At 32.9% G+C, this 12848-nt stretch overlaps 1 protein-coding gene across 1 annotated transcript; it reads right to left on the bottom strand.

Annotated features, from left to right (window-relative positions):
* Positions 1 to 3801: 3801 nt before the first annotated feature.
* On the bottom strand, positions 3802 to 5278 carry LOC136804948 (centrosomal protein of 44 kDa-like). The gene has a single exon (XM_067061480.1). The coding sequence runs from the start codon at positions 5257 to 5259 to the stop codon at positions 3856 to 3858; it is 1404 nt and encodes a 467-aa protein (XP_066917581.1). The 5' UTR covers positions 5260 to 5278; the 3' UTR covers positions 3802 to 3855.
* Positions 5279 to 12848: the final 7570 nt, after the last annotated feature.

Genomic DNA, 12848 nt, shown 5'->3' with positions numbered 1-12848 from the left:
TATTGACGTAAAAATGATTTTTTCTAGACTTAAGTTTTCACTGCGATTTGAAAGCAGACACTTGCATTTGTTCTCTTTGACTTGGAGATAATTAGGATCAAGCGTAAATGGAAATTAATCAAGTATATATTTAAAGTGCAGCTCCTGTGTAAATTTCAGAAAGGCTGAAGTATTCTTCATCAAATTATTGACAAAAATTATGTTTTTCTAGACTTGCATTTTTTCACTGTGATTTGATGGCGGACATTTATACATTCTGGACTAATAATGATAAATAATAAATGTATATAAATGGATTAAATATTTTTTAATAGATAAATATTGCACGTTTAAGCATATATATTTAGGCTCAGGTTAGGGAAAATACAGTACAATAATTACCGTCTTTCTGGGACGACACCGGGTATGCTAAACATAAAACTTTAAATTTGAATAAATTTTAGATGTCAGTGTAAACCTTATTTTGAATTTTTCATTGCTTATTATAAAAACATGTAGTTTAAGCTATTAACTATTTCTCTGCAGTTAAGATGAATAAGAATGACACCATTTTAACTTTTACTGATTTACAGCATCTTTGTTTTTGAAACTTTTTTGATTTTTTGTCCAGCTTGAGCTTGAATATAATTATAAGTCTAAGCTTAGTAAAAAATAATAAGTGTATAAATTTTTTGTGATTTTTGATAAGTACAGTAGATGGCATTCAAAAATTGCGTGAGGTTTTCAAAAACAGCAAAAAAAAAGAAATTTGAATATCCTTTTTAAAAATAACTCTTTTCAAACAAAACTTCACAATATTGGTTTTAAAGGTGATATAAGTAGGTTGAAAAAATAATTTTTGTAAAATGAGCCAAAACTGCGGCACAAATCAAGAAAAACACTATGTTGATAAAACAGCAGCCACAAATTTGTTCAATGAGTAAAAATCATTTTTTTCAGATGAAACTCGTAGCAAAAGGGTTTATCCACAAAATATCAAAAATGGAACCAAAATCATTGGGTCACCGGGCTAGAATTGCGGCTCAAAGTTGACGATTTTTTGACGATGCTTTGATTGAAGCCACATTTTAAGCCCATTGAAAACCCTGCAGGCACAAATTAAACCCATAAGTATCTTTATAAGACATTAAACTACCAAATTCAAAAAAAATGGTTAAAAAATATTGAAGTCTTAAAGCAGGACAGCACATGAGCCAACCCTAAAAATGCCAACTAATACTTATATGTAACAGCTCAGAAGGTTTTATGTACAAAAATGGTATTTGCAGCCACAAAATGTACACTTTTTCTTAAAATAACACTGTATTGTGTCAGATTGTGTTTGTTTTGCATCAGGCTTTGCAAATATTCATATTTCGAAAACAAAACCCAACCTGGAATTTGTAAATTGATAAATTAGTGATTGAAGCCACATTTTAAGCTGTTTTAAGCCCATTGAAAACCCTGCAGCCACAAATTAAACCCATAAGTATCTTTATCAGACCTCAAACTACCAATTCCAAGAAAAACGGTTAAAAAATATTGAAGTCTTAAAGCAGGACAGCACATATAAGCCAACCCGTTGAGTGAGCCACATGACATACAGCCACAAAACCTGCCCTCACTTTGCCATCTTATATTTCAAGACTGAATTACTCAACTTCAAAGGGAGCCACATTTTTGGAAAGCTCATCAATTTCCTTATTTTATAGAATTTTGTACTACACAGCAGCCACAAGAATATCAACGCTGTGGGCTAAAAAGTGGCTGTGATTGAAAACCTCACTTTTTGGGGTTCTATTTTTGAATGCAATCAGTATGCCTTGCATTTAACTTCCTTGCAAGGATTTTTATTTTCTTGAATCTGTTGTTGATGTAGCCATTTGTTGCTGTTCATCTGTATATCTAATTTTTTTTTATCTAAATATCTATCCTAATTAAGAGACGAATAATTATTGATTTTTTTACTCTCGTTTTAGTAAATCATATCAATTTTTAACAACATATCTTTCTAATCATATTAAGCAATTTAGGCTGACCTTCCAGCGCAGCTGGTTTATTTATACCTTAAGGGAACCTTTTTTGGCGGGAACTAATTTTGTTTTGATCTCATTTCACACATGAAGACAAAGTGTACACGCTTTTATAAGAATACACTTTATAAGAATGTCCATGATGAAAATAGCCGAAAAATTGAGAATATGCTAAGAATATCACCATCATGGAATTTTGCTACTCAAGCTAAGAGTGCCATTTTTAGAGCTTTTTCAATTAAAAATTGTCAATTACCCCCAAGAAAAGCTCACGATCCTTTCACTAAAATGCCATTTTATGCTTGAGACGTATGTACTAAATGTTAAATATAGTCTGAATTAGGATCCTAACCTTAGAGTGCGGTTAGAATATTTTAGGATGATTTTCCCAAAAAGGTTAAAAATATCCACGATGAAATGGATTTACATCATTCTTACAATAAAAAAAAGCGTGTATTGAAAATAGAGAACCTTGCAGTGAAAATTTAAGTTTTGTATAAATGATTTAGAAATATTACGAAACATCAATTACATATAATACGCTTAAATCGGAACTCTCCCATTCTCGCATGAGGCTTTTTCGCTAGCGATTTTTAAATACACGGCATTTTTTTTCGCGCCTTTTTGATTGTATATTCAATTCTATTCGCCAAGTGCACTTCCATTCAAGAGAGCACATTTCTCCTTGATGGAGAAACACAAGTGACTGTGCAATAGCACTATCAGCATAATTTATAGTTTTTTAAAAAAAAGTTTATGTCGGTTATGAAATAATTTTGATTCACATGGGAATACGTCGAAGATAAAATTTGAGTTTTCAAAAAGACATCATATTTATGATTACCCTTGAGATTAATAAAGCTCCGATGACATTTCCCTTCTAATTGATACTCTGATAAAAACATTTCAATTTAATGGACTTGACAATATGAGAAAAGTTGATGACTTATTCCCAATTCAATTATGAAATTTTTTTAATCAATGTTTGCTATTTTTTGTTCTATTGAGATAGCAAAATGAAAACGCTTTTACTTACGCATTGAGTTTAATTGTTAAATAATTGTTGACTCTGTTAAGAGGTATTGAAAAAGGCACTCTTTATATTCCACCGTAAAGCACTGTGGTCTTTGGAGTGATCGGTGTTGCCAAGTACCTCTAATACTGAATTTGAATTTCTATTTGTTTTTTATCTTCATCCTTGCGTGAGGAAAATAATAGTCTTTCCTCTCCCAAAAAACCCAAAAAAAGCACGTTTAAAGTATGACCGATTTCTCGCGAGAAATTTTTAACTCAATTTTCACCAATATTTGCATGAGCATTATTTTTAGCGAGTCAAGAACATTATTGTTTGAAGGTTTTCAACAAAAGAAATTATGACAAATTTATACAATTTAATAAGGAGAAGAAAAATCAAAATTCAACTAAAAATACTTTCACCATATTTTTTAATGTGCATTAATTTTAGTGTCTGTCCCCTTAACAATTTTAAACATCAATTATCAAATACGAAAAAGGCCTATATTTAAGAACATTTCTTCTCGCAAAATAAGTACATTTGTATACGAATCCCTACAAGTTTCTGAAAAATAGAAAAGCGAGCGTATTAAAAGGAGTAAGAAGTCGTCTCGGACGACGCCGGGACGGCTAGTCAATTACATATTAACATAATTTTAACAAAATTTTGGACCTTTCCAGAAAAAATTAAATAGGAATGGAGAAATATAATTTTTCATTTTGAAACTGCCACAGCTACAATTTTTCATTTATCCAATTGCTAAATCTTTTTGTCTCAAATAAATATATCTTTGTATCATTAAAAACAATATTGATAATAAACATGGTTTCAAAATCTTTCCACGCTCGATCGAGCCGATAATAATTGGTCAGCATCTTGAAAATATTTCTCCACATTAAAAATAGTTTCTTTAGTTTTCGAATCAAAAGAAACATTCCTATTCGATGAAGTAGAGATACATTTCAATTCAGTTGCTGGATCCACAACAACACGTGGGTGGTTCTCTTTACCATCGACCTGTCCGGAATTAATCCCATGTGCTGCTCGGACATCCTTCATTGTAATGGGGCGAAATCCTTTCATAATGGTATCATCATCTGAATATTTCAATGGCGAATAAAGCGTTGGTTGTGTAATCTGTTTCTCATCACTTATCATTGAAGTAGAATCCACAAATTCATCTTTCTCCTCTGCTCTCTTACTTGAAGACGACTCCAATAAATTCACTTTAGTTTCTAGCAAAATTATTTTTGCAGATAACTCGTTATTCAATTTAACTGATGCTGTAAATTTCTTTTCAAGCGAAGAAATACGATTTTCCATAACACTCATTTTCTTTGTATTGTTTATACATTGAGTACAACTCTCAAGAGTGATCTCGTTCATGTTTTTCACTTTAGCTTCACCATCAAGCTCATTAACAATGCTTTCCTCAACCAATCTAACTTCAGGTAAAGCATTTTTCAATACAGTGAATCGAGGTAAATTATTCCCACAAATGTCTTCATTGTTATCAATAAATAACCGACTTTCATCATCGATTAATTTTTCAATATTATCATCACCATTAATTTCACTTAAGTCAAGAACATCTCTAACAGTGCTGATAGAATCATAGCCGGTGTTGACCAAGTTGTTAACCTCATCGTCGGAAATTTGATCAACGGTTGTAAGATCTAATACGTCATTTGGAGTACATTTTCCTTGAATGGTAGGATCTTTTATAATTTTAATTGGTATTTCACATTCATTTGGTTCAATGTGAAAATCAACTTTAGAGGTATTTTCTCTCTGTGCAATACAGTCCAAAGATATTGATTGTTTCACTTGAACCTGTTTTCGCGGTTTTTTCAACTTCGCTAAAATAGCCATATTTTTTGTTCGACAAAGTGATATTATTTTTGTCACAAATATAACCTTGATCTCAGCAAAGCCTACAGCAAAGAATTGTTGTTTTGTTAACATTGGCTTCAAATTAAATTCTGTTACCAGTATCTTAAACACTATTTCGATAAATCGTAAATCGCTTTTACAAAAGAAGTCATATCCTTTTGCACCTAAATAAGAGGTGAATTCACATGAATAATCACCAAAGACATAATGCAATATTGGTAATAAAGGTTCAGTTAATCCAACATTGATTTGTTGCCATGGTATTTCCTCTTTATACTTTATCAAGCGTAACTCTGTCTTAAGTTTTCGTAAATTGTTTTTCACATCTCCAGTTGTCATGTCACTTATTACAATTCTTTGTCCTGGAAAAGAAAATTAATAAGTGGATTAATGTTTGTGTGGACTTTTTTCACAAAATTGAGAATTTTAAACTTTCCTGTGGACAAAATTTCGCAAAGCAGTCTTTTTCACCCAATTTCTTCAATTTTCCTAGTGTAGGTTATTTGGCCAAAATTCAAATTTCAATCCTTAGTGAGGAAATCGCCAAAATTTACACTAAAAATTAATGCACACGAAATTTAAGGTTGGCAGACGATATCATCCACCAGCATGCAAGTGAAAATTTTCAATCTGCGGACGTAGACAGGGGTTCGGTTATTATCAGTTAGGGTTAGGGTTGGAGCTCGAGAATCACAATATAAGGCTGAAGGCCTTCTTGGGGGCATCCGTACCCTGAGACCCAACTTAGGATCCCGTAGGGATCCTTGTAGGGGCACTGGTAGGGTTGGGAGCTTTCTTAATAAAGGTCTGTAAATTACACGCTATAAGTATTTGTGAATGACAGTTTTATGCCGTGTTTCGTTGGCGCAAGCGGTTAGGCATTAGGTTTGCAAACCAAGGTTGCTTGCATTTGGAGGTTTGAGCCGGGGTCTAGACTTATTTCACCGGTACGGGCAAATTTGAGAAAAATACTTAGAAAACAGTTTAGAAACACTGGAGAAAGTCAGAAAATCAGAATAGAGGATAGGAAAATAAGAGAGGATGCATCCTGGTGGATTATATCGTTTGCCAACCGAAATTTAATCCCCTTCAGGTAAGGAGACAATATCAATAGGGAAAGCAGAATAACACAAAGGTAATATCAGTAGGACTATCGATTTTTTAAGGCACTAATTTTTAGATTGGACTGTTAGTCGACGATATTAAGATCCATATTTTAAATAAAAAATCTGATAGCAGACATAAAATGTAACATTAGGAGAGAGCTATTCCAGATATCTGATATTTCAAAGCACTATAAAAAGGTTATCATTTTCGTGGCAAATTCAATAATACTAACAATTTAGAACTTATTTCTGAGTAACAAATTAATGCAAAAAGTTTGGAATTTTGTTTACAAGGCAAGTAATATATCTGGAGTATTCAACAATGACATGCCCTCTACTAGTCCATGTCCCTTTTTTTTCAAAATATTTGTTGGCAAATTTTTTTATATATCATTTACTTTTAACTTGAGGATGCTGATTCTTGGATTAAGCAGGGGGATTTGGGTTGGAAATAACCGTAAAATGAAATCAAGAACAAAGGCCAGAAAGCAGAGCAACTTTTGATAAACATAGAAAAAATATAATCTTTTTTTGAATAAAAAAATGCCACAGTTTTCCTGGTTCATTTATCCTTTCACAAAAAAGGTTTATCATGTTAGGGCATCATTTTTTACAAATGGAAGGCTTTTCTGCATGCATTTCTTGACAAAGATTAGAAAGAAAAAATGTTAACTTGAATATTACAAACTTTTAATTAGTGAAACTATACCAATAATTGAATTATGGTATGTCGTAATCTGCGGGGCCTCAATAACACAACATTCATTGTGTTGCTCTTTGAAGATGTAACATAATGCTCTTGGAAGATGGTTTAATGTATTATAACAGATTATTTTCTTGTGTGAGTAAGAAAGAATAAGTTTCCACGGTTTGTACTTTGAATATGGGAAATATGAAACAATCTACCAAAATTAGCACCCCTTGCATCAACCACATACCATATGCATATTTAGAGTTAATTCTAACTTTCTCAGGCTAAAATCTCAAAAAATGTTTAGTGTTGAAATTATTCTGGCAACACTCAAGGAAGATTGAAATGGTTTGCAGGTCAAATATATACAAAAGCCACTAAATGCTACCCTAGCAGCAAGTGCGTATAGCGCACGTATAGTACGCGCATAGGCCATAGGCGCACCTTTAAGGGTTAGGAGTATGTTAGAACAGAGGTTGTAGTGAGAGCTACAATGTTCTTCGTTTGCACAGACTTATAAAATTTTTGTTTCATTTGAAAGAGGAACAAAATATATTACTACGAAAAACCTTGAATTTCACTTGATAGGAAATTATTCTGTGAAATGCGTTTGACTTGACTCTCAAGCTTTTTAAAGATTCCTGGGGGTGGCCAGGCAAATTCAATGAATTACAAATTTGCTGACAGGGGCTTATAAAGGAGAAATCTAGATTTTTTTGTAGTGATATTTTTTGTTCACTAGATGGTCCTCTTTCAAATGAAACAAAAAATTTTCGATTTTGACGATTTTTTGATTTTCAATAACGTCATCAATGACGTCATTTTTTAAGCTATTTTCCTTTCTAGCTTCTCAAATATTGATTGTCAGTATGTTGTGATATTTTTTGGAACCCTTGGATAAATATCTTTCATTTGAGCCATATATGAGCTTCTAATTTTGACTTTCTATTTCAAGCCCAAGCAAAAGTGATGAAGTCACATGGGGACCAGCCAAATGGTCAAAATTTTTCTCACCACTCGTTTTTGTGATCTTATGGACCTATGATCATTTAAATTAATTAATTTATAGAAGTGTATTTCTCAGGTCTATTGACCTCTATGAAACAATCTTACATCTTTACAATTTATAGATCTTATCATTCCATTCGTTTGTCAATTCTAGTTTGAATTTCCCAACGGACGGTGCATTTACAACATTGGTTGCCAAACCGTTCCAAGTATCAATGCTCCTATAGTAAAGTGAATTCGTTTGGTATCCTCTAATGCTGTCTTCAGCGATATTCCTCTTTAATTCGAGATTGTGCTTACGTTGAGGTCGATTTCGAAGAACGAGTTTCTGACATAGGGAAGCTTTAAAAAAGTTAGTTTGCTTTTAACAAGTCTGTGCAGACGAAAGATGCTTTCAGAACATAGTGGCTCTCACACTTTCAGAAGTACTAAAAGTATACTTTCAGTATATATTTTGATGTTTAAAGGAAGTATACTTTAAAGTACTAAATTTTTGGAACAATATTCCATATACTTTAATTATACTGCATGGAAATATACTTCATATATACTGCAAAAAAGTATAAATAAAGTAGACTTTCATGGAAATCGCTAGTATTTTAGCCACTCAAAACACATATTCTTCAATGAAACTTGAAAAGTTCATGCCTAAGCTTATGAATTTTAAGACATTTTAAAACTTAACACTCCTATTAAATCTGTAAACATTGAAATTAACAGTAAAGTAACATTGAAAGTTAATATTCTTAAAAGCTCTTTAGTAGATAAAGAAAATCCGTATCCACTCACACTACAGTAGGTTTAACTTAAAAACTACCTTAACTCATCATGCTGTCAGACTAGTATAATCACAAACAAGATTTATTATACATTATATAGTGAACCATTAGTTTTGAATAATATACAGGTAACCCATATACTTACATAAGCAAGGTCGCTGCACATCATCCTTTAAACTTGCTTATCATTAGCAAACCCTTCTTCATCTTCAAATTTATAAATGCTTAAAATTTCAACTGTTCAAAAAATGGTCAAAAACAAATTTCTCTAACAACTCCACACCACATTTAGTTCTGATGTTATGAGAGAATTTTTTCATGTGTTTCAAAGTTTTTATGAAATTCACTCCTTTTAAGAAAAACCGTTCATGCATGAAAATTAACAAAGGAAAAATGATTTCAAAACAAAAGAACTTTCCCTCTCCAAGAACGGGCAGTATACTTAAAGTATACTTTTTGATTTAATTCACCTAATAATTTTTCTTTCTATCATTTTTTTTCAAAAACAAGTACAGTTAAGTATAAAAACATTATACTTTTCTTATACTTTCTGATTGCAGTATAAATGCAGTACAAATTTTGTTAATTTGAGTGATGGTTTGATTTTGATTTGGATTTTTAGAGTATACTTTTTAATCCTTATTAAATTTGAGCAAAAGTATGAGTGCACACTTTCTGTATACTGAAATTATACTTTTCTAGTCAATATTTTGGCAAGGGAAGGGCTTTCATCCAATCAGAAAGGATTCTTTGAAAAAATAACACTCGCTTCAAATTCCCGCTTTCGTTTGAGAACTAAAGACTATAAGAAAAAATCCATCCCTTAGAATCAACGATTGAAACAAATAAAGTTAAATGACTCCTTGTTATCCAAGGGGCTGAAAAGTCATTAGCGCCAAAAAGTAGGGCCAGTCATTAATCCTTCATCATACATGGCAATCTCATTGGTTGAAATTTAAAAAAGAACTTTCCGATGTTGAGTGAATTAAGCAACTCAACTGAGAAGAAGGGACCACTTTCGTTATTGCAGAGTTTGCTGGATTTCAATAAAAAGTTGTGACCATTTTATATCTAAAGGTCTTGTTAGACGATAACATTCGGTAACATTTTTGTGTAACATTTTCTAAAAATAGCAAATGTTGTACAAAATGTTACCGTGTAACATCGATTAACATTCAGAAACATTCAAATGTTAACGAATGTTACGCGCAGATAGCAAAAAAAAAAAAAATGATTTGCTCTCATGAATAACATTTTGAATCAAAGGATGCCGCCATTTAAAGGGAATTTAAAAGGATACTTCAAGTGCGCACATGTTTTTTCGCTGATTTTTCTCTCTTTTTTAATAAAAAAAATCAAATGTTATGCACAAAATGTTTGCGTGTAACATATGTTAACATTTCTTGAGCACATTTTTGAAATCTTCTATTTTTAGAAATGTTAGCAAATTTTACATAAAAATGTTATCGTCTATCACGACCTTAACACTTTCTGAAATACTTCTGTAAAATTCTAAAAATAAAGTTCAGTTTTGTAACATTTTCCCGATTATCCGATTTCCCTGAAGAATTAGAATCTTATGCCGTTTTTTTGGCTTTCAGAAACTTTCAGAATTTTAGAACTAGATTTGTCAACCTGTCATGTTATTGATAAGCGTTAGTTTGTCATATTTTCAATTTCATATTTTCTGAGGTTTTCGAAGCAGTTTCCCTGATCTTCCGATTTTTATGGGCCGTTTTCCCCAAAAAAACAGATTTTTAATATTTTTAGAAGCTCTTATTTTAATGCAACTCATAAATTCTAATTAAGATTTAATCATGAAGGAGTTTTTTAGGCCTTAAAAGTTCATGACGTAATAGGTCCACTTTGTTACGAAAAATTTGAATTCCGGGCATTTTGGGCAAAAAAGTACCCCTCAGGTTTGATTTCATAATTTTTTTTGCCCAAGGCAAAGGGCCTCATTGTTAGGGACCGCAATGATTTTTTCAAATTTTGGAAAGAGCATCAAAAAAGAAAAAAAATGAGGGGTCATTCATCAAAATCGGCCAAGCCGTTCTCGAGATATGAAATTTTCTATCTCCTGAAAATGACCCTTTTTATGGAACGATTTTCGAGGATTTTTGTAAAAATCATGGTTAAATAGGTTTAAAAGTGAAAATCCGGGGGTTATGTCGAAAAATACATTTTTTGCAATAACTTTACTTCTATTAATGCTATAACATTGAAACTTGGCACGAAGGTTCTCAAGACAAAGTTTTAATTTTTTATCAATTTTTTTTTTCAAAATTCTCGTTTGCCGTACGAATGAATCGAAAATATCCTGTATGCCGGAGAGCTGGCAGATTGTCACTCTCCGTGGACTTTGAACTTTCGAATTGTAAACAAACACGCGCTCGACAATTCTGTAGAATTTCTCGAATACCAATAAACTTTGAGCCAAAAAAGACAGCAGAGCGCGGTTGAAAATGTTAATTTTTATTAACAAAGAATATGTAAAAAAGGTTGAAATTTCATATTATCTTTGTCTTAATGCCGGGGGGAGGACAGCTAAAGCCCTCAAAAGTGGCTTTTTCCCAGAAAAAAAACTGAATAATTTTTTGTAGGATTTGATTGGGTCAATGAGACAAAAAAAACAAACAGCGCTGATCTCTTCCAGTTCCAAAAATGTATAACATCATGGGGGTTTGAGGACGCGCTCACCTGTCTAAATCCAATTTTCTGTTGGTAGGTCGTCTGCCATTCAAAATTTTACAAAATTGCTCATATTTTCATAAAAAATAAAGTTATGGCCACCAAACTTTTACAGGACATTTATTTAATGATAAGAATGCTTCTAAAACTTATCCCATGGTTATAGGTGGTCTAAAACCTAAAAACAACATTTTGGTCGATTCCAACCATTTTACTCCCGTCTTTCGCGGTCCCTATCATTGTGGGGCTTTGAGTATGTTAATCTAATTAAATTGCACTTCTAATGGTACCAAGAAACCTAGTGCGGAAATTTTTTCAAGGTTGACCTCTTTTATTTTAAAAGTCAGCCAGACTATGTGTCCATTATGTAAGCATTTCATTGTTGGAATAGAAAAGAGAAAGAGGTAAAGTTTAGCCTAGCCTAATTGTCATTTGTCAGGGGGAGTTAAAAGGAATGTGAGAGCTTAATTGTATCAAAGCAAAACACAGGGATTACCAAGCTGCTTATTTGGCTGACAGTAAATTATTCTCCTAGTACCTAGGAATAGAACAGCCAAAACATTGATCTGAACCCCCTGATGTACAGCGGCTTTTACTAACATGTTTCGCTTGACCTCTTGACCTTGTATATCAAAACGAGGGTTTTAATATTTCTGCTTTCAGTTAGCGTGTTTTGAAAGTTTGATGTGTGTGCCTACTAAAACAATTCAGGGGTAAGTGGGGAATAAACTTCATAAAGTTGTGTATTTCCAGTGACCAGTGAGTAAACCATTCTGACAATTAACAAAATTGATTTTGATGATTTTTTGTTGGTCAGGCAAATGTCTCGGGGGTTTTAGTCTTGACCCCTAAGCCTACGCGAGATTGAAGCGTTTTGGTAAACGATCGAGACAAAAACTCGAAAAAGACTGGTGTTTTGAAGCGTTCTTTGTGACGGACTGATGACTGGATGAGTCCTGTACCGTTATGGTCTAATATCGACATCCCTTGTCTAAATCTGACACCCTTCTTTTTAGAGACAGGAATGATATGAAAGCTTGAATCATTGATTGAAAAAGGATTATCTCTCTGACCACTAAGCAAAGATAGATGATACTTTATGCAAAAGATCGTTGAGTTCGCCTACTAAAGGAGTATCCCAAATGGGATGTCCAAACAAAGCAAAAAAAATATGAACTAAAATTACCAGAACTAAACCAGCTAGTCACACCCTATGCAATCAGCTTCACATTCCCAACATCTTGTTTGAGATTTGAGATTTGTATTTTGTTCCACTTCCGCCATCCATTTTGAATTTTTTTTTAAAGATTTTGTTTGCCGCTTTACGCACCAGAACCATGTAAAACCATGACTGCAAGTCATCCAGATAGTAGAAGGTTGTACTGGATCTGGTGGTTGAAAAATTTCTTTTGATTTACGGATTTCAGTTCTTGTTTTTACTACTAATATGTTATCGGGGAAATTCCTAGTCAGTCAGGGATCGAAATTTCATCATCCGGGGGGGGGGGGACTCCTTGCGCCCCGACCGATGGGGGTGCTCCGCTGAGGTTCGAAAAATGGACCCTGTGGTGGGACTCGTTTTTTCAAAAATTTTGCCGAAATTTGCGAAAAAAGTGACCCTCAATGGAACTGAAATTCCAAAATTTTCTCAAA

The sequence above is a fragment of the Clytia hemisphaerica genome, unplaced genomic scaffold, assembly GCF_902728285.1.
Source record: "Clytia hemisphaerica strain Z4C2 unplaced genomic scaffold, Clytia hemisphaerica genome assembly, whole genome shotgun sequence".
Classification (NCBI taxonomy): Eukaryota; Metazoa; Cnidaria; class Hydrozoa; order Leptothecata; family Clytiidae; genus Clytia; species Clytia hemisphaerica.
The sequence above is the reverse complement of the archived record's forward strand: the minus strand, read 5'-3'. Positions and strand labels throughout refer to the sequence as shown.